This window comes from Eurypyga helias, unplaced genomic scaffold (assembly GCF_000690775.1).
Source record: "Eurypyga helias isolate BGI_N326 unplaced genomic scaffold, ASM69077v1 scaffold18619, whole genome shotgun sequence".
NCBI lineage: Eukaryota > Metazoa > Chordata > Aves > Eurypygiformes > Eurypygidae > Eurypyga > Eurypyga helias.
The window spans coordinates 273-20,686 of NW_010274158.1; the positions used below are offsets into that span (position 1 = coordinate 273).

The 20,414-nt window shown below is 57.7% G+C and overlaps 1 protein-coding gene across 1 annotated transcript in view; it reads left to right on the forward strand.

The window, feature by feature from the left end:
• Nucleotides 1-2,119: 2,119 nt before the first annotated feature.
• The window catches only part of KCNH6 (potassium voltage-gated channel, subfamily H (eag-related), member 6), a 28,517-nt gene continuing 10,222 nt past the window's right edge, over nt 2,120-20,414 (forward strand). The window contains exons 1-5 of the mRNA XM_010159734.1: nt 2,120-2,342; nt 10,492-10,647; nt 13,731-13,840; nt 15,694-16,006; nt 17,559-17,770. Coding sequence (XP_010158036.1) covers nt 2,141-2,342; nt 10,492-10,647; nt 13,731-13,840; nt 15,694-16,006; nt 17,559-17,770 — 993 coding nt within the window. The 5' untranslated portion in view covers nt 2,120-2,140. The remainder of the gene's footprint in view (nt 2,343-10,491; nt 10,648-13,730; nt 13,841-15,693; nt 16,007-17,558; nt 17,771-20,414) is intronic.

Below are 20,414 nucleotides of genomic sequence, written 5' to 3' on the forward strand. Positions count from 1 at the left end.
TCCCTGCCCGCTCCCTGCCCGCACTCTGCCAGCCATGTCTGGGCTCTGCCAAAACCTCGGCCTGTGCTCCCCCGCGGCAGCTTCATGGTGTGACAGGTGTTGGGGAGACACCAAAGCAGCTCCCCCGGCCACATCGCTGCCACGGGCAGCGCGTCCTCCCTTGCTCATGGGTGCCCTTACCCCCCAGCTGCAGCTCCCATGGGTGCAGCTGCACCCGGTGAGTCCCCGTTGGAGCCGGAGAGGCCCAGCACTTCCCTGCCGGGGCTGGTGCAGAGCCCCAGTGCCGCGGGGCAAGGGCAAATCTGCAGGTGAGGGCAGGGCAGAAAGCAAATCCGAGGTGCAAACACCCCCAGGGAGACCTGGCTCCGCAGCTCCTTCCCATCCTGGCCTTGGTCACATCCCCTATGCTCCGCACAGCTTGCTCCGGCACCCTGCCAGCCCTGTAAATCCTGTCCTGCTCCAGCCCAGCCTGGATCCAGCCTGGATCCGTCCCGCGGGGCTGGTGCCGGATGGGGAAACATACATTACGGGTGGGGAGTGTGCCCCAGGAGCGGGGCTTTAGGGGAAGGTCCCCTCCTTGTGCCTCCTTCCAGCTGGCAGAGCGGTTTGGATAGAGAAGGATTGGGAAGAGGGAACTGGGAAACATTTGGCCGTGACGGTTTGTGCCGTTTGCAGCACCGGCACTGGCGTCAGCCCTGCGTGGGAGAGGGAAAGGTGCTGGGGTGGGAGTCACCCACAAAGGGCCACCAAGGGTTGTCACAGGGTGGGATGGAGCAGGGCATCTCTGTGCGGAATTTCTGGAGGCACTGGTTTTACTGGGAGGCATCCTCCGGAGCTGGGACTCTGCAGGTGACATTAGGGAGAGCCCTGATGTGCCAGGGAAGGGTACCCGCACCCCACCAGATCCCGGTGCTGGGTGCCGCAGCCATGCGGAGGTTTCTCCCGCATTTGGGTGAAATTCCCCACGAGGCTGGAGCGCAGCGGGGCTCTGGAGCGTGCAGACTGCAGATGCCATTCCTGGGTAATCCAGGAGATTAATTGGGGTCTGGGTTGGGAGGCAGCATCCAAACGGACCCTCTGCTCTGACCTGCCTCCGGCTCCAGCCCCGAGCTGGTGCCAAACATTAAGGGAGATGCTACTGGGAGGGGGGGCACAGCATCCGTCACATTCAGCATCCACAGCTCCCAGTCACATCCCAGCAAACCTTTCCCAGAGAGGGTCCTCCCGAGCCCAGCACCCCCCAATCTTGCAAAAACCAAAAATCAAACCAAATCAAAGCTCCAGCCTGGATCTCCCCCAGGATAAGGATGGAATCGGCTCCATCTGGGCTGTATGACGTGGGCTGGGCAGCGCTGCTACACACCCCGGCATGACAGTGAGTCCGGCCCCAGTCCAGCCCGGATGGCTGCAGCACCAGGAGGGGCTGGGGCAGCACCATTCCCTGCCTCAGTTTCCCTTTTCCTCCACCTGAGCCCTTTTCTTCTTGAGCACATGGGCTACGGAGCCCAGCAAGGTCTGGATTTCAGCTTCAGCCTGAAGGCACAATTATCCTATAAAACATTAGGAGAATCATTAGTGTGACAGGTTTCACCCGGCTTCCCACGAAGCCAACTCTCACACTCACTCCTCCTCTCGCCTCTTGCCTGACTTCAGTCAAATCTGAGCAAGGGTGGGAAGTCTCCGAGATAACTCAGGTCCCTGATAATCTCCTGGGGAGGGATGGATGCTGCTTTGCAGTGCCAGTCGGGGACAGATTGCCCGTGCATTAGACAGCAGCGAGTCCCCACGTGCGAGCGGTGAGAGGTCAGGGCTCTGTGGGTTGGCCCACCTGAGCAAAAGCTGCTTTTACTGGGATTCCCCTGCCCCCCCCGGTCCCCAATTCACATGAAACTGGGGGAATTTTGTCTCTCTGAAGAGCAGGGCAGCATCCAGGGTGGTGTGGGCTGTCGCCAGACATCCTCCCCCAGTCTTCTTACCAGTGTCCCCAGGAACCCTGTAACAATGCCACACAGAGGGTGGCATCAAAAAACCCAAGCACCCCCCATTTGCCCGGGCTGTCCCCCATCCCTGTGGGTCCCCACCGCACCCCTAAGCCTCGTTCTTTCCTGCAGACCGCAAGTTCCTCATTGCCAACGCCCAGATGGAGAACTGCGCCATCATCTACTGCAACGACGGCTTCTGCGAGATGTTCGGCTACTCCCGCGTGGAGGTGATGCAGCGACCCTGCACCTGCGACTTCCTCACCGGCCCTGACACCACCAAGAGCTCCATCGCTCAGCTCACCCAGGCCCTGCTCGGCTCCGAGGAGTGCAAGCTCGAGATACTCTACTACCGCAAAGACAGTAAGAGTCGCTTTATGGGGTGATCTGGTGGTGGGAGGTGTCGGCTGCCCAGGATTTGGGCTGTCTGAAGCCGGTGGTGGGAGGTGAAGGAGGTCTGATGCTTCCAGGGCATCAGGATTGCACCCAGACTCAGGGCTTTGTCAAGGCTGAGTCCGTGGTGGCTCCCAGCAGGATGGAGCTGTCTCTGCTGTGATGGGGCACTGGGGGCAGTGGGACCTCAAGCGATAGAAGTTGTTGTCGGGTAATTTGGGAATCGGGTTATTTACAAACCCTTGGTGTCGACTCAGAGCTCTGGGGCCAAGCAATGGCATCGCTCACGGGGTCCCTGCGTCATGAGTGAAGATCCCATGTGAAACCCATGGAAGAGCTGGGCTGGGACACAGGTTTCCCAGTCTGTGCTCTAAGACAGACCCCCGTCTCTGCCAAAAACGGGTGCAGCCGACAGGACTTGAGCCGCCTTTCCTTCGAGCAGGATGCGGCTGTGCGTGCACAGATGGAATTACGTTAAGATGAAAATGAAGCTTTGATGGAAAATACTGGTGATTAGTTCTAATACTGCAGGAAGTTAAATAAATATTTAGTGCTAGATGCTGCAAACCAGCAGTGGCCGGGGCTCCCAGGGGCGGGGGAATGCAGATCAGGTGCTTGCTAGAGGTTAGAAATATGAAGTATTTCCTTTTGTCAATCTGTGGGGCTTCCCCGTGGCTTTAGATCATATTGATGGAGGCTTGGCCTGAGCAAGGGGCTGCACCCTGCTGTCGGCAGCTCCCAGGGCAGCAGGATGGAGGAGAAACAACTGGAAGTGAAGGGAAGGAGGAGGCAGGAGTCCTGGCTCCCAGCCCGGCACCCTATCTCCGGGCCTGGAACCCGAGTGTCCTGGCCTCCCTCCCAGACCCTATCTCCCGGGCTGGCATCCAGGTGCCAGCATATCGGCCCCGGGAATTATCCACTGGCAGCATCCCTGTGTGTTAACCTGCACGGTTAAGCCGTCGGGGCCAGACCCTGTGCGGTGGCAGGATCAGGCCTCTCACCAGACATGTTTCCCATAAGATTTTCCTCCCGTCTTTCCCCAAGGACCCAGTTGAGGTTCTTCCCCACGGGGCTGGTCCTGGGGGAGGTGGGGCTGGGGCTGGGCTGTGAGTGCCCCCTCGGTCACTGCGGTTCACAGGGGGCTGGCTGGTGCCCAGCGCAGCCCGGGAGGCATGAGGAGAAGCGGGTACGTGCTGTCCCCCTGCTTCCATCCCAACACCAAGGCATGGCCATGGCAGGGACAGCATGTGCAGCCCCGTTCCCCTGCCTTGGGACAGCTTCTCCATGTCCATCCCTGGAGACCGCTCGGCTGGGAGCCTGATCCAGTGGCATCCTCCCTGCTTTGAAGTGTTCCCGGCGGGCTTGAGGGATGCTAGGTGCTCTCCTCGGAGCCCTGCTTTTCCTCTAGGCCACGGGAAACTCTCCACGCAGCTCTGAGCTGCTTTCTTCTCTTTTTTATTAAAAAAAAAAAAGGGGAAAAAAAGCGCCCAGAAGCAAGCCCTTCATGTCTATTTTTAAAACCCAGCCCCACCAGCAATATGCTTTCCAATTGTTTCCCCCCAGCACTCAGCCTGCGACCGCTCAGCCCATTATAAATGGGTCTTATCGGCAAAGAAAAGGCCTTTGCATTATAGGGAGCTGCTGCTTAATTAGCCAGCGGAGGCTCCGAACCCGCCTGTCCTCCTTTTCATACCGGCGGCACCAATCTCCAGCCTCAACCTGCTGTTTATTACTGCGGTACTCCCGGCTCTGCAGCTCGCGGGGTTGTTTCCTCACTTTTCTGGTTGCCAGAGACAATATTTTACCCAAATCTGCCTGTCAGAGTCCACCCCACACCCCCCCCAACTCTGGCAGGGCGAGGTTGGGATGGATGGAGGGAGGTGGGGAGGGGGGCACCCATGGGTGTCTGGGCAGGTAGTTCTGCCCATGCACAGGCAGGATGCGGTATGACAGGGTGATGCATGTCCCTGGGGACAGCCTCACTGCTCAGTCCTCACCCGGATGCCCATGCTGTCGTTAGCTAATTATAAAAGGAGCTGATGGGTGCCGACACAAGCACAGCTCGAGCAGCCGAAACGGAGCCAAGAACCAAGTCCCGGTGGGGGAAGATGAGACTGGCCCAGGAAGGGCAGTTGTCCCTCCCTGCCACAGCAGCCCCAGAAAGGCCTCAGAAAGAGGGGAGACCCCAGCCGTGGGGGTGTGTGGGCTCTAATCCCCCACTCAAAGCCAGGAGATCAGTGAAAAGTTCATTTCCTTACAAGATGCTGCTCAGCTGGGGCTGCCCCAACTGGGGGCTCATTATGGGATCAGCTCCTGCCCCATTGTGCAGGGGTGAGCCAAGCCCTCTTCAGCATCCCCTGGGGAGGCACCGGAAAGCTGACGGGAATGAGCTGCATCCAGGGTTGGGTTTTTTCCCCACCGAGGGTGATGAAGCCACCAGTGCGAGCTCCCAGGGTGCCTGGAGCAGGGCCGGTGGCTGCAGGTGCTGGGTGCTGCGGTGCTGGCATGGCCCAAGCAGCAGCAGCTGGCAGCACCCGCTCCCGCTTAATCGGCATGAAATGTGATGCTTATGAATATGAAAGGAGAGATGCTGGCCCAGACAGCCGGAGCAGCTGGTGGGGCAGCCACCGCCTGCAGCCCCAGCCCCTCTGTCTCCTGGGGCAGAGCCCACGGCTGGTCCCCTCCAGCAGCAGCAGTTGGTGCCAGTTCCCTGGGACCAGGGATTAGGGATCAGCCTGGCAAACTCATTACACTGGTGCTGTAAACCAGGATTTCCCCCTGGGGCTCTGGGAGGAGGGGGATGTCACAGAGCGTGTCACCAGTGTCACCCAGGATGTCCCCTCCACACCTCCCCATGGGGTGCCTGAGCAGGCAGCTGCCTGCGGGGCTGGTGGCCAGGCAGGCACGGGTTGTGGGGTGACACCACGCCCAAAGGGCACAGGGGGACTCATGTGACATGTCCCCTCTGTGCTCAGGCACATTCATGGCACAGCAGTCACCTCTCCAGCAGCTGCTGCCAGGAAGCCCTGGCTAAGGCAGACAGGGTCGGATCCAGCCAAGGTTTCTCCGTACAGCTTCATAAACAGCAACATGCAACGTGCCCAGCCGGCTTCCTGGAAGCAGGAGGGCAAATCCTGCCGGGAGCTGCCAGATCCTGGCACCATCGGGGTTGCAGGGCTGGTGCCAGTGACCCCTGGGATCCTCTGCCACTGTCCCATGGGTGTACAAGGCCGGACAGGGGGGACCTCCCGGGTGGCAGAGGAGCAGGGAGACACGGCCAGCTGACAAAACCGCAACCCCAACTTGAGCTCTTTGCTTTTACAAAAACGTGGGTTTTAAGACAAGCTAGGGCCATTTGCTTTGCGTTCCTTTACGGGTCGGGCTCAGCAGAGCTGGGCTGTGACCTCGGGAAGGGGACAGACACCATGGCCCGACTCCAGACGGGGACTTATAAACATCCCTCGCAATGACAAACGCTCTGGTCCTGGAGCTCCCACACTGTGGGGCCCCAGCACAGCTGTGCCGCAGCTCCAGCCACTCCCGTTGCCCCAGCTCTGCCACGGGAACAAGACAACTGGGGCACAAAGCTGGAGGAGACAGGTTTTCCATCCTCTGCTGCTCCTCGGTTGTTTTGTGCTTTGACCAGATGTCCCATGAACAGAGGGACAGGCCCAGAGCATCCCCAGCACTCCCATAGATGCTTCCCAAGAGTTTTTTTCCTGAAATCCCTGCCCCAGCAGAGCCCCCAGTTCCCATCCCAACCTCTCCATCCTCATCTTCACCAGCTGGTGGATCCCCAATGGGAGGTGGCCCCATGTGCCATGGGGACAAGGCCCTCAGAATGGCCGGACAACCCTGGGAAACAGTCAGCACTGCAGCTTTGGCCACACAGCCCCGTGCTAAGATGGACTAATTCCTGTGGCCAGTGGGGATTTAGCAAGGGAAGGACTATGGGCCTGGATGCGGCCACTTGCTTCGCTCGCAGCAGAGGTTAAACTGCATTTTGCCAACCCCCTGTATTGATCCGGGACCCCTTTTGGCTCCTGGGGATTGTAGCATCTTCCCATCTCCACCCCAAAACATCCCGCCAGGCTTGGGGGCATCCTTCCTGCCCCACACTGCCAGTGAGTACTCTCAGCTGCCTGACGCTCCTGGTTTTCCCTCTCCGCTGCTTCTTCTGACTGATGAGCTCCTGGCTAAGCACAGAAATCCTGCTGTTCATCACGGTGCAGGGGTAACCTCCGTCCCACCGCCGTTACTTAATAAGGTCATTTTAGTGGTTCGGGCATTGCCACAAGGAGCATTTTTGCTGCTCTGGTGTCGCAGCGGGTTTCAGCCCCCAGCGCCCTGTTTGGGTGAGGGGAGAGAGGCTGGTGCAGACCCCATGATGCACATCCCCTCCCAGCGCAGGGGGATGCAGACCCAGGTGCAGGGTCTCCCCAGCACTTATCCACCCCCCAGACTCCAGAGGTGACCCATCTCCCATGGGCTTAGCCCTCACCTCCATCATTTTCCATCCCAACCTCCAGGATTTGCTGTAGGGCCTCCCAGCAATCCACGCTTCCCTTTGAAGTTTCTCCCCAGCCCTGACGTTGATTTATCCCTGGACTGGAGCAAGGCTCAGCCCTCCTGAGCATCTCCCTGGGCATGCCAGCCAGCCCTGGAGCACAGCTCCGTCCCCATCCTGTCCCCTCTGTGCCCTTCCCAGCCCCTCTCCTCTGCTCCCTTATATAATACCACTATAGATTTAGCCACTCTGCCATGAGACCCTGCAGATTAAATCTCCTGACGAGGGGGAGGGAAGGACTCGGTAAGAGCTCCGAGGGCAGATTAATAGCTTGCTTTTATAATATTCATAACAATACTGGTTTGTGTCCGGCTCTTGGAAACCCCCGTGTCCTGTTGATTAGTTTAATACTGATGATACCGACAAATGCATTAACCACTGGCGGCCGCGGAGGATAAGAGGAGGGAGGGAGGGCCCCCAACGATGACATTTTTAATGTTATTAAGTGCTCGCTTTTATCAAGGTCAGAAGACAAGATGGGTCAGAAAGCACAAACCTCGGAGCACTCGGCTTGGGGGAGGTGGGCTGGGTGCTGGGAAGATCAAGCCCAACCCAGGGTTTTAGGGAATGAGCTGTTTTGCCCAGCCCATGCAAACCCATCGCTTGGCTGTGGGACCTTCCAAAACAGCATCCATGTTGTATCCCTCCTGCCCAGCCTTTTCCACAGCCCCTGGGTTGGGTTTTGCTCCGGACAGGACCCTAGGCAGCCCCACGGTGTGTCTACAGAGCTCAGACAGGTTGTGAATGCCCCCGGGGCTCCTCCAAGAGATCATTTGGCGGCTGGATAAAATTAGATGGATGGAGACAGATTAGCTGAACAGCTGAAGGGAAGAGACAGGCAGATGGATGGGGACAGTTGATCGAGGAATGAGGACAAGAACACAGGGCTGGGGTCCCTCCCGGGGCCGGTTCAGCCCACCGGCACCGCAGCAGGTCTGGGGAGCCCAGGTTTTGGGGGGAAGGATGGGGAGGCTCAGCATTTAGCAGAGCCCAGCCTGGCTTGCCATAAGGAAACCGAGTCAGGGCAGAGGGTGGTGGGGTCTCCAGCTGCAGCCTCTATACAGAGACAGGGGTACCCCAAATCACAGCTGCCCAGAGACCCCAAACCCTGTGGGACTGCCCTGCCTTTGGGCCAGGCTTAAGGGAATCCACTGCTCCCACCCCAACTCCATGCTCTATGTTCCATCACCCCCCTGACACCATCCATGCAGTGGGGCATGGTCTGAGCCAGACACTGAGCTCCTGGCACACAGGGCTGTGCCGGGGCAGGGGGGGAGCCGCTTTTGGGGTGATTCCCCTGGGGCTGCTCAGGATCAGCACCTCCCAGATTTGTAGGATCAAACCAGGCACCAGCTGCCTCCCAGCCTTCTCCCAGCTGCTCCTTATATCCCTCCAACTGGATGTAACTGGGCCCAGTTTTCAGCTGTTCAGCACTGGCCTGGGATTAACCCTTTCCATGCCACAGGCCCCGCCAGGATTCAGCCTCCATGGGGAGAACAGCTCAGAGGCCATCCCCTCCCACCTCTGCGGAGCAGCCTAGGAGAGAAAAGTGAAGGGATGCAGCAGGGCAGAGCGTGTGAGCCAGGCTCAGGCTGTCTGGGTCAGGGTTCTAGGGGGGAAGCATGGAGCTGATGGCTGCCCATGGCCATGAACCCCACTGGGCTGTGGGTCCTTGGGAAGTCGGCGATGCTTTAAAATCACCTGCCGGGAAGTGGGGGGGGAGGGCGGGGCGGAACCCTCATTTTATAACACACCAAAGAAGAAAGTGCTGAGGGCCACTTGGCATCAGACACCCAGGCGAGTGGGCACACACGTGCACACCCCCTGCACATTCCAACACCAGCACTGCCCCGACAGAGCTGCAGCATCCCAGGGATGACACTGGATCATCCTGCTGGGAATGTGCCACCTTAACATCACACAGGACACCTCACTCACTCAGCATCACCTAAAGGCCACCCCTCACCTTTTAGATCCCTAAAAATCCTGACAAAGGGAGGGAAAAGGGGCTCATTTCTTATCGTTCCCTCTGACTCCGCACGCGGGTAGCCCACAGCGTGCCCGTGCGTCCCTTCGAAACCGCTTTATCTGCTGAAAATCCCCCCGCCTCCTCCCCCAGCTCACGCGTTTAAGTGGATTTCCTCTCCCTGTGGTGAACAACGATGAAATAAAGAAAGAAAGAAATAATCCCAGCTGCCGGGTCCTTTAAACGGATTTCACCGTATCCATTTCTTTCCCGTTCTTGTGCGTGTGTGTGTGTCTGTGTGTGTGTGTGCACATCCCTGACGTCAGGGCAGATTTTGAAGTTTCCCGATGCTGGCCATCTGCTCCTGATTACGGGAGGCCCTGAGCTCCTTAAAATTATACGCAGAAAGGCCGACATCCCCCTCCCAGCCGGAGCCCGGCCATGGCGAGAGCGGGAGTCACCGGATCGGGCTGGCAGCACATCCCTGCTGGATCCGCTAATCCCTGGTTATCAGAGCACAGGGAAGGGTGAGATCAGGGATCCACACACAGAAAAAACTGTGGTGGAAGGAGGTTGCTTTCTCTGTACCGGCCGGTCAGTGGTACCCGGTTACTCCATCCTTTCTAGGAGGTTTTGGGGTAGGAGCCCAGCAGGGTTCCAAGGGGTTTTGGCGACGGGGATGTGACTGCGCCTCATGGGCTCCCGCTCTCACTGGTGCCAAAGCAACAGGAGACAGCTGAAGGAAGGGACCCACAGTGATTATACCTTTGGGAATGGTTTTAGAAAGAATTTTGGGGAATGATCAGGCAAGGGGAGTAAGATACCCCTCCCCGTATCCTCCACTTGCTGCTTTGGGAAAGGCCTGCAGGTATTTTTGTGTGCCCCTCATTGCAAACAGGTGCCTGGCTGCCAGCACAAGGAGAGCCATGGAGGTGAGCTGGCAGCCACCAGACAAATCCATATGGCTTCAGGCTCTGTAGCCATGTTTGGGGTCCTCCCCGCAGCCCCCCTCACTCCCAGGACCCTGAGCCAGTCCTTGTGCTCCCCGTGCCTCAGTTTCCCCATGACAGGAGCAAGTTGAGGCTGTGCCTGACTGCTCCCTCCCAGTGCCTTTAGGGGACCACCACACCAATCCCACCACATCCTGCTGCTAGGGGTCGGGATGGGGCACACAGTCGGGCACATCCCCATCGCCCACATCCAGGACACGAAACGGCTGAATCAGTCCCCAAAACTGTGTGGCAATTGCAGGGCAATTAGCTATGGCATGATTACAAGCAGCATGCTTAATGAGGTTAAACCACTACCTGGGATTGCTGAGTTCTTAATTACCTACTCTTTAATTGCTGCTCTAAAGTACATCAATATAAATGACTGTCTGGGACAGAAAAAAAGGGAAGATGGGATCTGTGTGAGCTGGGATGCTGCAGAGATGTGGCCCTTCAGATCAGCTTCCAAATCCTCCAGCCCCTGCCAGCAGGATTGCACCCGTCAATGTGCTTAAAAAAATACTTCTATGCCAAAGCTTTTGTGCTGGGGGGGTGGGTGGGCAGAGTCCCCTCCCTGAGCCTGTCTCTGCTCGGCAGCCTCGTGTTTCCGCTGCCTGGTGGACGTGGTGCCAGTGAAGAACGAGGACGGCGTCGTCATCATGTTCATCCTCAACTTCGAGGACCTGGCACAGCTCATCGCCAAGAGCGCCAGCCGGAGCCTGCACCAGCGCCTGTCGCAGAGCTGGCGCGGAGGTGGGTGTCACCGGGGACGGTGGGGACGGTGGGATGGCACAGCATCCTCGGGGCTATCCCCATCCCATGGTTTTCTTGGGAGCTTGTGGGGGTGAAGGATGAACTGCGACAGGGTAGGATCCTGCGCCATGGGGCTGAGCCCCCCACAGAGTGCCCAGGACCAGAGGTTTGTGTTTCTGCAGCTCCGCCAGCTTGGTGACTGATCCGGCCAAACACTAACTGGGTGAAAAAAGGGCTTTTAAGGGGGCGGCGCTCCCCACGCAGCCCCTTGCTGGCACTCCTGCCCACACGCACCTTCCCAACACCCAGGGACCTGGGAACAGGGCTGGGGACCAATCCCTCACCACCTGATGGGGCATTTTTAAGGCAAGAGCATCTCACTGCCAATGGTGCTGCTGAGCCCCTCCATGCACCCCCAGCCTTGCTGTGTCCTTTCCATATTTAATGCTCGGAGTTTTTTCCAGCAGCACCTTGGGCCCCTCCTGCGTGCCTACAGCACCACACTGGCCAGGGCAGGAGGTGCTGGTGTGGGACAGGACCCAACTGTGGGGTCACCGGAGGGGGCCAAGGGGTATTTGATGGTCACCGACAGCAGGGCTGTGCTATGGGGACATCCTCGCAGGCAAATGGCAAAAGGATGGTTGCACTGGGATGGCTCTGAGCCTGCCCTGGGCGGTTCCCTGCTGTCCCGGGCTCATCCCAGGGTTTTGTGGGGCTTTTGGAGGCAGTGGAAAATTCAAATTCCCTGTTTTGGGAAGGCTGGATCAAAGGGAAGCTGTGGTGAGGCTCTCAAGGGGATGTGGATATCCAGCGATGCAGATATTAGACCTGACCTTGGGATGAAGAGTTGTAGCTTCTAAATATCCTCCTGTAATACGTTCCTTGGTGCCAGTCACTTGTATTTTAAGCAGGGAAATAATCCTACATTTATCTTCATGTAAAGACTCCCTGGGGATGCGGGTCGCTATGGGGAGGCTTTGGGCAGGGCTCAAAGTAAATCTGTGGGAGCAGCCCAGGTCTGTCCCCCCCATGGCATGTGGGGTGGCGCAGTGGGACCAGAGGCAGGGCCAGGGCTGCGTCGGGGACCAGCGGGGACCCTTCAAGTTGCCCATTGTGTTGGTACGGCGATGTGAGTTTTAACACATTCACTCTCGGTGCATATATACATCCCGGAGACATTAAGGTGTTGGCACGCGTGGCAGCGGGTACCAGCGGTGATACTGTGTGTGGTGATGGGTTTTACGTGTCCTCAGGCCAGACACACGCATACGGGACTTAGGGACATGTGTGTGCATGTATATATAACCTGGGCGTTTGTTCCTATGTCTGTGAAGTGATGAGATTGATATTTCTGGTGTGTTGCTTTGGTACCAGTTAGCCTCTCTGCAGAGACTGCTGAGGAAATCCGAAATTCCAGCCCCAGTGTTGCTTTGCAGCCCACTCAGCTCTCAGTACGTCTCGCGGTATGATGCATCCATACCCCAGCCCACCCCAAGATGTACCTTTGGCTGCAAAAGGCACCCAAATAAAAAGGGCACCTATTGCTTTCCTGCTTATTGGAGGTTGTGCTGTTCATCCCGAGGGGTGTTGCTTGGGTTTCCCACTCCAGTGCTGGGAAGCGTGGAAAGGCCAGAGCTGCCGGCGCCAGCCCAGATTGGTCTCCCATGTGCGGGTTTTCTGACTCAGTCTTTAATTACACGGCCGCGGGCGGCTGCGTTGCTGGTCCCTGTCTCACTGATGTGCAGGGGAAGGCGCCTGCTTTGCTTCTTCCAGATGAAAAGCTGTTCTGGATGGCAAGGATGGGGTGAGCAGGGGGAGCCTGCACAGGTGCCCCCCACCAGTAGTGGCATTTTTAGGGAGCTGGGCCGGTTGGGAGCCTGCCCGAGTGGCTCAGCAGTGTGTTGGGGATAGGTGAGGGAGGCCAGTGCTGCCAAAACCAAACAGCTCCTCAATGTTCTGCTTCTTCCCAGAGGACAATGCCTTTCCGGAGCTTGTGTCATGTCCCGTGTGCCCCAGGATCCCTTCCCTGTGCCATCAGGAGGTATTGCTGCTCGTAGAAGATGAAGGGAAAGGCAGCCATAGGGTCACCTAATGATGGATTTAGGCCACTTAATTTTTAATGTAGGGTGAAGCTGAGCTCATCCAAACCTTCTCACCAGATGGGGTTTCTCTGCCCAGCTCCTGCATGAGGGTCTCGGCTCATCAACCCTCCCGAGGATTTGGCACTGGGGTTTGCCTGGGGAGGGTTTTGGTCCAGTTAGTGAGTACAACTGGTGCTGCTGGGGGTCAGATGAACCTCAGTGCTGACCTGGGCCCGAGGCAGCAGGGCATGAGTGGCTGCTCGTGCTAACCCTGTAGTAGCAGGTGGTTGTGCTGGACCAGCACTAGAGGAGGATGAGTGACTTTGTACTTGTCAGTACTGGGGGCACTGGGTCCCGCTGTGGGCACTGACGGTTCCCTTCCACATCTGGTCCTTTCTGCTCCTGAACCTCTTTCACAGCTCCTTGCAGTCCCAGCTGCTCTCGCCTCGGTCCCAGTCTTCAGCGAGCTGGTCCTCTGGTCCCCCAAAATGGCAGCAAGGGACCCCCACCTCTTCAGTCCAGCATCGCTCACCTAAAATCCAGAACAACTCCAGGAACAAAATTGATAGAACTACTTTTTTTAATGCCTTGCCAACTTACCGTCTCTTTTGTCTGTTCCCCGCCCCCCCTCCCCGCCCCAAGTCCAACCAAGGAGCTTTAGGGGCTCAATTTCCTCCAGGTCCAAATCCTTTAAGTGGCTTTAACCTCTTTAATTGGCTTAGGGATGCTCTGCACCTTTCCCATCTTGCATCCCTCGTTGTAGGGAACTCTCCTCCAGCCCAGCAGTGCTGGGGTCCGCCTTGAGCACACAGAGGTGCAACAGTGCAGGAATAGCGAGTGTGTTGGAGGAGGAAGGGCCACAGGGCACCTATGTTCCCCAGAGCCACCCAAAATTCTCAGTAGCCTCTTCCCCTGCCACCACTCCGCCCCGTCTTGCTCCAGCTGTCACGTGCAGCTAGGTTACATCTGTCTCTCTTGTGTTTTGTTTTTCTTTTTAACAAGGTCAAGGTAGGAGGTTGAAGTTTAGTCTCCCGTCCCTGCGGCGACTCAAAATCCAGCGGAAATCTCTGCCCACCAGTGAGTTTGATGGAGTAGCCATTGACTATGGAAAGGTAACCGTAGCCTTTGTCTGATATAAGCCCATGCCTCAGGCCAGGTCCCAGCACTCTTCCTCCACTCTCCCCATCCCGTTCCCCCTCAGCTGCTGTGGCTCCCTCCGCATCCCCTCGGCTCCAGCGCTGGGTCAGCGCTGAGCACTGGTTCCGGCAAGGGCTGGTGGTGAGCAGCGGTGCTTGGTGGCATGTGACAGAGCTAGATGAGGCTGCTCCGTGGGGTCAGCCTGGCGTGGCACATGCCGTGGCTCACAGGGGGAGCAGGAGATATGCTGAGCCGGCGGGCACTGTGGCTGAAGTTGGGAGGAAGGTCTGGCTCCATAGTGCAAGTTGTCCGGGATGGTGGACGTCCAGGGAGTTGTCCCCACTCCGAGGAGGGGATGTGCTGGTGACTGCGGGAGACTGAAGCAGGTCTGCTCTGAGCAGGGACTGGCAGGGACTTGCAGGCAACCCTCGAGATGGCCCCTTTTCCCCTGTTATCCTGGCCAGGGCCAGGCAGCGCAGGCAGCTCTGGCTTCTCAGTCCTCCAGCAAAGACTGGGCTTTCCGTGATGGAGGGTGATGCTGTCATTGCTGACATGATGAGACTGGAAAAATGTTGGTGGGTCCTCTTTAGAGTCTGCTGTTCTTGGTAGCTTCCTGACTCTCAAAAGTGCTTAAGGTATCTCCGGGCAAAGATTTGTCGTTTTCTTAAATGCTTCAGCTTGAGGCACAGGGCTGTGGGCAGGAAGCTTTGCTCTGCTAATGCATCCCCCGGTGCCAGGTTCTTGCTGTGCGGGGTATTATCCAGCCAGCCTGGATAAAGCTGTTTCCAAAAATGACAGATATGATGAGGTGAAAGATGCCTGTCTTCTCAGAGGTTGTGCTTATGGCAAGTTGAAGACATCTGTAGCGTTATCAGATGCTCTGGGTACATCGCTTCTACAGGCACCAGAGCTGCTAAAGGCTCTGGGTACCCCCAGGTTGAAGCTGTTTGGTGCACTGAGATGTTTCAGGTGTACACACGTGGAAGATGTGCATCACGGACAACCTCATGACCCTCCGCTTTGGTGAAGCTTGGTCAAGTGGGGGCAGTCCGGCAGATACAGGGGCAGCCAGCACCCAGCCCCTCCAGGCACCCCATCCTAAAACCTGCAAGAAGGTCCTTAGGGATGGTGAGAAGTGCTACAGTCTCTCCCGTGGGTATGACTGGCTCCTCAGTGGGCATAGACCCACAGGTTTCTGCTCGAAAAGGCCTTTGCTTTGTGCATCCCATTGCAGAAAGCCATTAAAGGCTGGAAACTCCTTAGGTCTCCAGGGAAAAAGGTTTAGCAATGCCTAAGGGTTGCTGTAGGAGAAGGAGGACCATGCATGCCAAATTTGCAAGCCCAGCAGCTCCTCCAGTGCTTCCTGGTGCAGAGCATATCCTCTCCCATAGACACCAGCACAGGACCCCGGGCACCGGCCCTCAGTGGTGGCTTGAGCTCTGGCAGTGGGTGAGGGAAGGGCAGGTCCAGTGGTGGGATGTAGGGACACCTGGGAAAAGCGCACGGCAAAGCAGGTGCTCCAGGCAAGCTTATCCCTAGGGTCTCCTCCTCACTTCCTGCTCTGACCTGCTTCCCAGCTGCGCAGCATCGCCTTGCAAACCGCCCCGCGGCCACCCAGCCTCCAGTGGGAGCTGGTAGGAGCTGCCAAGTCCCCAGGGACTCGGTCGCCCCGCCACAAAGCAGGTTCTGGTCCCAGCTGGAGGTGACCTCAGGAACTGCTGTGCTTCCCAGCCCTCTGCCCCTCCTCTTACCTTCCCCAGCTCCCCTTCCTTCCCCTAGCACGCGAGGACTCCTTCTAATAAAACGCTTTCTCCCGGCTGTCTTGAAGCCTGGTGGTGACTCCCTGATTTTGAGGGACTTGAAGACATCGCCCAAGGAGAACTGTGTGCAGTCAGAGACCGAATCCCTCCTGGAAAAGGAGCGGAGGCCGAGCCTGGAGGCCGACCCCACCCTACAACACTCGTCCCCGAAACAAGAGCCTCCCTTGCTGGGCCCACGAGGGTCGTACTCTGCCTGGGGTTTCTTTCGGTCTCGCCCTGGGGGCAGCTTCCACAGCCTCCGCAGGGTCTCCTCCTTGGACAACTTTGAGGCTGCGAGGTCTGAGTTCCAGAGAAAATTCAGGGAAAGGAGGGCAAACTCAGGTAGGGGAAAAACCCCGGAGTTGTCGGTCCTACTGCGGGAGCCATGGTCCTGGGCGATGGCCTCGGCACATCTCGGGGGGGAGGTCTCTTACCCTGCATTGCTTTTCCCTCTGCAAATTGGAGATAAGTTGGGGTGTTCTCCCCAAAACCGGACGGTCGCTGTGTGATTCCCTGCGTAGGCAGGTCCTGCTCTTTGGGTCGAGCCATCCGAGGTGATACGTGCGAGATGTCAGACCGCGTGAGGTTGCATTTGGCTCCCCACCTGAGGGGCATCCCGATGCCATCCCACCTCTTCAGGCGGGAGGGAAGGGGTCTGCAGGCATGTGCAATGTGAGTTGTGTCCATGCATTGGAGGTGGACGAGACACCAGCCAGGCCACTCTGCAGGGCTGGGGGAAACGTGCCTCCACCACGGTGTTCACGTCCAGACCTCTCGTTCTCGTGAGAGATGATGACAAATAACACGGCGGTCAGGCAAGAGAAGCCTCAGTGTCTGTGGGTGGAGAGAGATCAGTCTGCAGTATCTGGCTTGAGAAAATGGGGTGGGGGGTCATGGTACTCAAATAGCCACAGGTTACAGACCCTCAGGAAGGGACACGCGTAGAGGGAGGGAAGGGGAATGAGCAGGGAGAAGGGTGGCAGAAGGATGGCTGGTGCTAACTGGGCACCTTCACAATGTTTTCAGACACCTCCTACCCGTGACACCTCTTGGGTTGATGTCAGAGTACAAGGGATAGAAGGGGTAGAAAACTGGAAGTACAACCCTGCCCTGCCTGTAGGAGACAGAGAGGTTGGGACACACTGGTTTTGGTGTTTGGGGATGTTCCTGAAGCCCTGGGTGTGCGTACATGCTCCCTTCCATGCCTACACATTGCCACAAGCCTGACCATGAACCAGCCACCTCTGAGGCTTCCTCACTGGTCCTGAACTGGTGTGACCCAGAGAGGCAGGTCCTCATGGAAAACAGGTGGGATCCAGCCCCACTATAGCTCTTCTCCAAGAGAAAGCTCTGACCTCCCTACCTGGAGCCGGGGGTGGAGGATACATCCAAGCAGGGACATCATCCAGCTCCTGGCTCAGTTTGGTGGTCAAAACCCAAGGCATCAGCTCAGAACCTAGTTGGTCAGGCTGAAACATGCCAGGGTGAAGGACACGCACCTCCTTCATCTGTTTTCATGCCAGTTTTGGCATCCCTCCCTGGTGGGTCTCACTGGGGCTGGTCCCCAGCCCACCACAGTCTTCAGGGGTAGCAAAGGATATTGGCTTCCTCTGTATTTTGGCAGCTGGTCTGAGCCCCCTGAAGGAGGTTTAATGCTGAAAAGATGGGTGATGTGTCTGAAAAGCAGCCCCCTCTCAGGCATCTTGGGTTGGGCACCCCATGTCTGAGCCACCCTGAAGAAGACAAGCCTTTATGGCCAGGCAGGCACTGGTACCTTCTGGTGGCATCTTGAGGGGGTCCCCAGCTCCTGGATGTCCTACACTGAGGTCGGGGCTCTGTGGATTGGCTCCTGCTCACACTGCCCTTCTCAATGTTTCTCTCCATCCTCTTTCAGAGGCTTCCCATGTCAAACCCAACCCCCCGAACTCCACCTCAGACTCGGACCTCATGAAGTACCGGACCATCAGCCAGATCCCCCAGTTCACGCTCAACTTTGTGGAGTTCAACCTGGAAAAGCACCGCTCAGGCTCCACCACAGAGATCGAGATAATTGCTCCGCACAAGGTGATGGAGCGCACCCAGAATGTCACCGAGAAGGTCACACAGGTACGTGGGCGATGTGATGCCACTCAGGCAGCAGTGGGGTGGTGCTGCTGCTGCTGGGGTACAGCCATTCCTGTGGGTTTTGGAGGAGAGGAGCAGAGAGGGCAGTGATATCAGAAGTTTCCATCCCAGGAAATGCTAGTATCCTCATGTTTGATTTTTATCTCTTCCTCTGAATGGTTTAAATGGTCTTTTTTGCCTCTAAATCAGAGTTTCTGGTAATTTGTGGCTGGGGGAACACTGGCACAAACTGCTGATGTTGTGATGGTGGCCTTGAAGGGGACATACACGTGGGCATTTTTATGAATGCATGTGGCTTTGTTTGTGGGGGAGGCTCCACATCGGAATCATGGGTAGCCATGCCAAGGGCCACACAATCCCCTGGGAGACAGCAGGTGGCACTGCACTGTCACCAACCTGTGTGGCAGTGCCCTGTCACTGCAGGGGACACTTGTGGCAGTGTACTGTCACCAAAAGGGACACTCATGACACTGTACTGTCACCGTGGTGGACACACAGACATCAGTGTGTGTGAAAGGTGCTGCTTTATCCCACAGTCCCGGGTAGGGAGCTCTTACCAGTGGGGAAACTGAGGCACAGGAGAGCTACGATGTACAAAATACATCTCGGGGCACCTCCCACCATTACCAGCAGTAGCTGAGGGACAATTTAATGCATATGCATCCATCTGACCCCAGAAAAGCCACCGGATTGACAGTTTGCTCTGTCAGAGCAGGATGCTCTGTGGGATTTTTGTCCCATCTTGTTGCTGACAAACCTTTAGCCTCGCAGCCTCCATGCACGGTGGATGGGCTCACCGCTCCCCACGGCATGGGGCAGTTTTTGGGCTTGTTGTCCCCAAGCTTGTCCCCTTCATCCCAAAACCCGCTTAGTCCCTCTGATCTGGGGGTGACTGCAGTGACCCAGGATCAGCCCCTGAATGCCCCAGTGGGATGGTGAGCAGCCTTCATGTCCCCATCAATGGGGTCACCCGCACGCCAGGAACCACTGCTGCGTGCTGTGGTGATGCTGGCATGGTGGTGCTGGTCACTCGATGTGGGATTATTAGCTGCCTGTGGGGTGACAGGATCAGAACTGAAACGTGGTGGATGCAGGGCCCCGCATTGCACCCATGTGGTACCCACAAGGGTCGATCTTCCCTTCACTTTAAATCTCGGGATGGGATGGGATGGGATGGGATGGGATGGACCTGTCCTCCCCCACTGCATCTCCCCATGGCCCCAGGGGACCCAGGTGTCCTGCCTATCCTCACCCCGACATCCCCCATGCCTCCACCATGCCACGGCTCTCCACTCCCGGCCACTAAATAATTCACGGATGAGGCAGAGACAGCGGCGAGACGCCGCTAACAGCGTCTAAAAATACCGACTGGTGGGCCGGGCATGGCAGACACAGGCTTATGGGGTGGCCTGGCCCTGCAGTGAGCAGGCAAGGAGGGCAGGTCACAAGTGCAATGAATGTGCTGGGCTCAGCCGGCCAGGGCTGCGGCTCTGGGGCACAGCTGGAGGCACATGGGGGCATCATGGGTTTGGTGCCACCAGGCTGGGGTCTGTCTCGAGGGTGGCACCTCTCCCAGTCCCCCCCGAACTGCCCCATGGGCAATGAGTGGAGGTGGAGTGGGGCAGGAGGGTGCTGGGGACAGGGCTGAGGGTGATGAGTTGTGTCAGGATACGTGCCGGGAGAGACACTGAGTCAGTGCCTGCCTGGCCCCAGCGTTGTGGGCCTGATCCTGCCCCACCCCTTCTGCTGAGGGTCTTCTGGTGACTCTGGCATGGCCCCCTCCCCATCCCCATCAGGGGACAACGGAGGAGGAAGACTTCTGGCTGCTGGGCCCCGAAGGGCAGGAGCAATGGCCTGGGTTAGCCAGGGCTGTGGGAGCCTCCCCCTCCGTCACCCACAGTCTGCACGCACCCTGCTCCCTCCTCCCTCCCTCCTCCTCCTCCTCCTCCCTCCTGCTGTTGCCTTGCTCCCTCGCTCACCACCCGGCACCTGGCACCCTGCTGCCAGCACCCAGCACCCCACACCATGAGCCTGAGGCTGCAGCTGAAGCCAGTAAGTGCAGGGGGAAGGGGAAGGAGCACCCCGCGAGATTGTCACGAGGGATACCCGGCACTGCCACCCAGGGAGACTCCTGGGGCCACCCAAGGGTGCCACCCACAGCCCTCCCCATTCCCGAAGGGCAGAGAGGGGCAAGGCTGCAGCTGCTCCCTGTCTCTGTGTTTGTTTGGATGCACTTTTGAGAGTTGATTCTTTTCCCTTTTCTGCCTCAAATCTGTGGGCTTGTGAGTTTTTATTAATTTCTGCCTGGAAAAACAGGGCTCAATCTGCCCCTGCTTCTGCCGCAAGAGCCAGGCACCAGGAGCAGGGACGAGGGGTAGGGCAGGCATCCCAGCATGGAGAGCAGTGTTTGGGGGCTCAAATTTAGGGCTGGCCCCACGGAGTTGCCCCCGGCTGGGCAGGACAGGGGGATTTGGCTGCTGAGGGTGGGAGTGTTGCTGGTTTTCCCAAACATAAGGTGCAGGAGCCCATCTCAGGACTGTTGGGCATATCTTGACTTTGGGTCCAAGCGTTTTACCAGCGTCGCCTTGTCCCTTTCCCTGTTGTCCCCACGGGAGCCAGTCCCCAA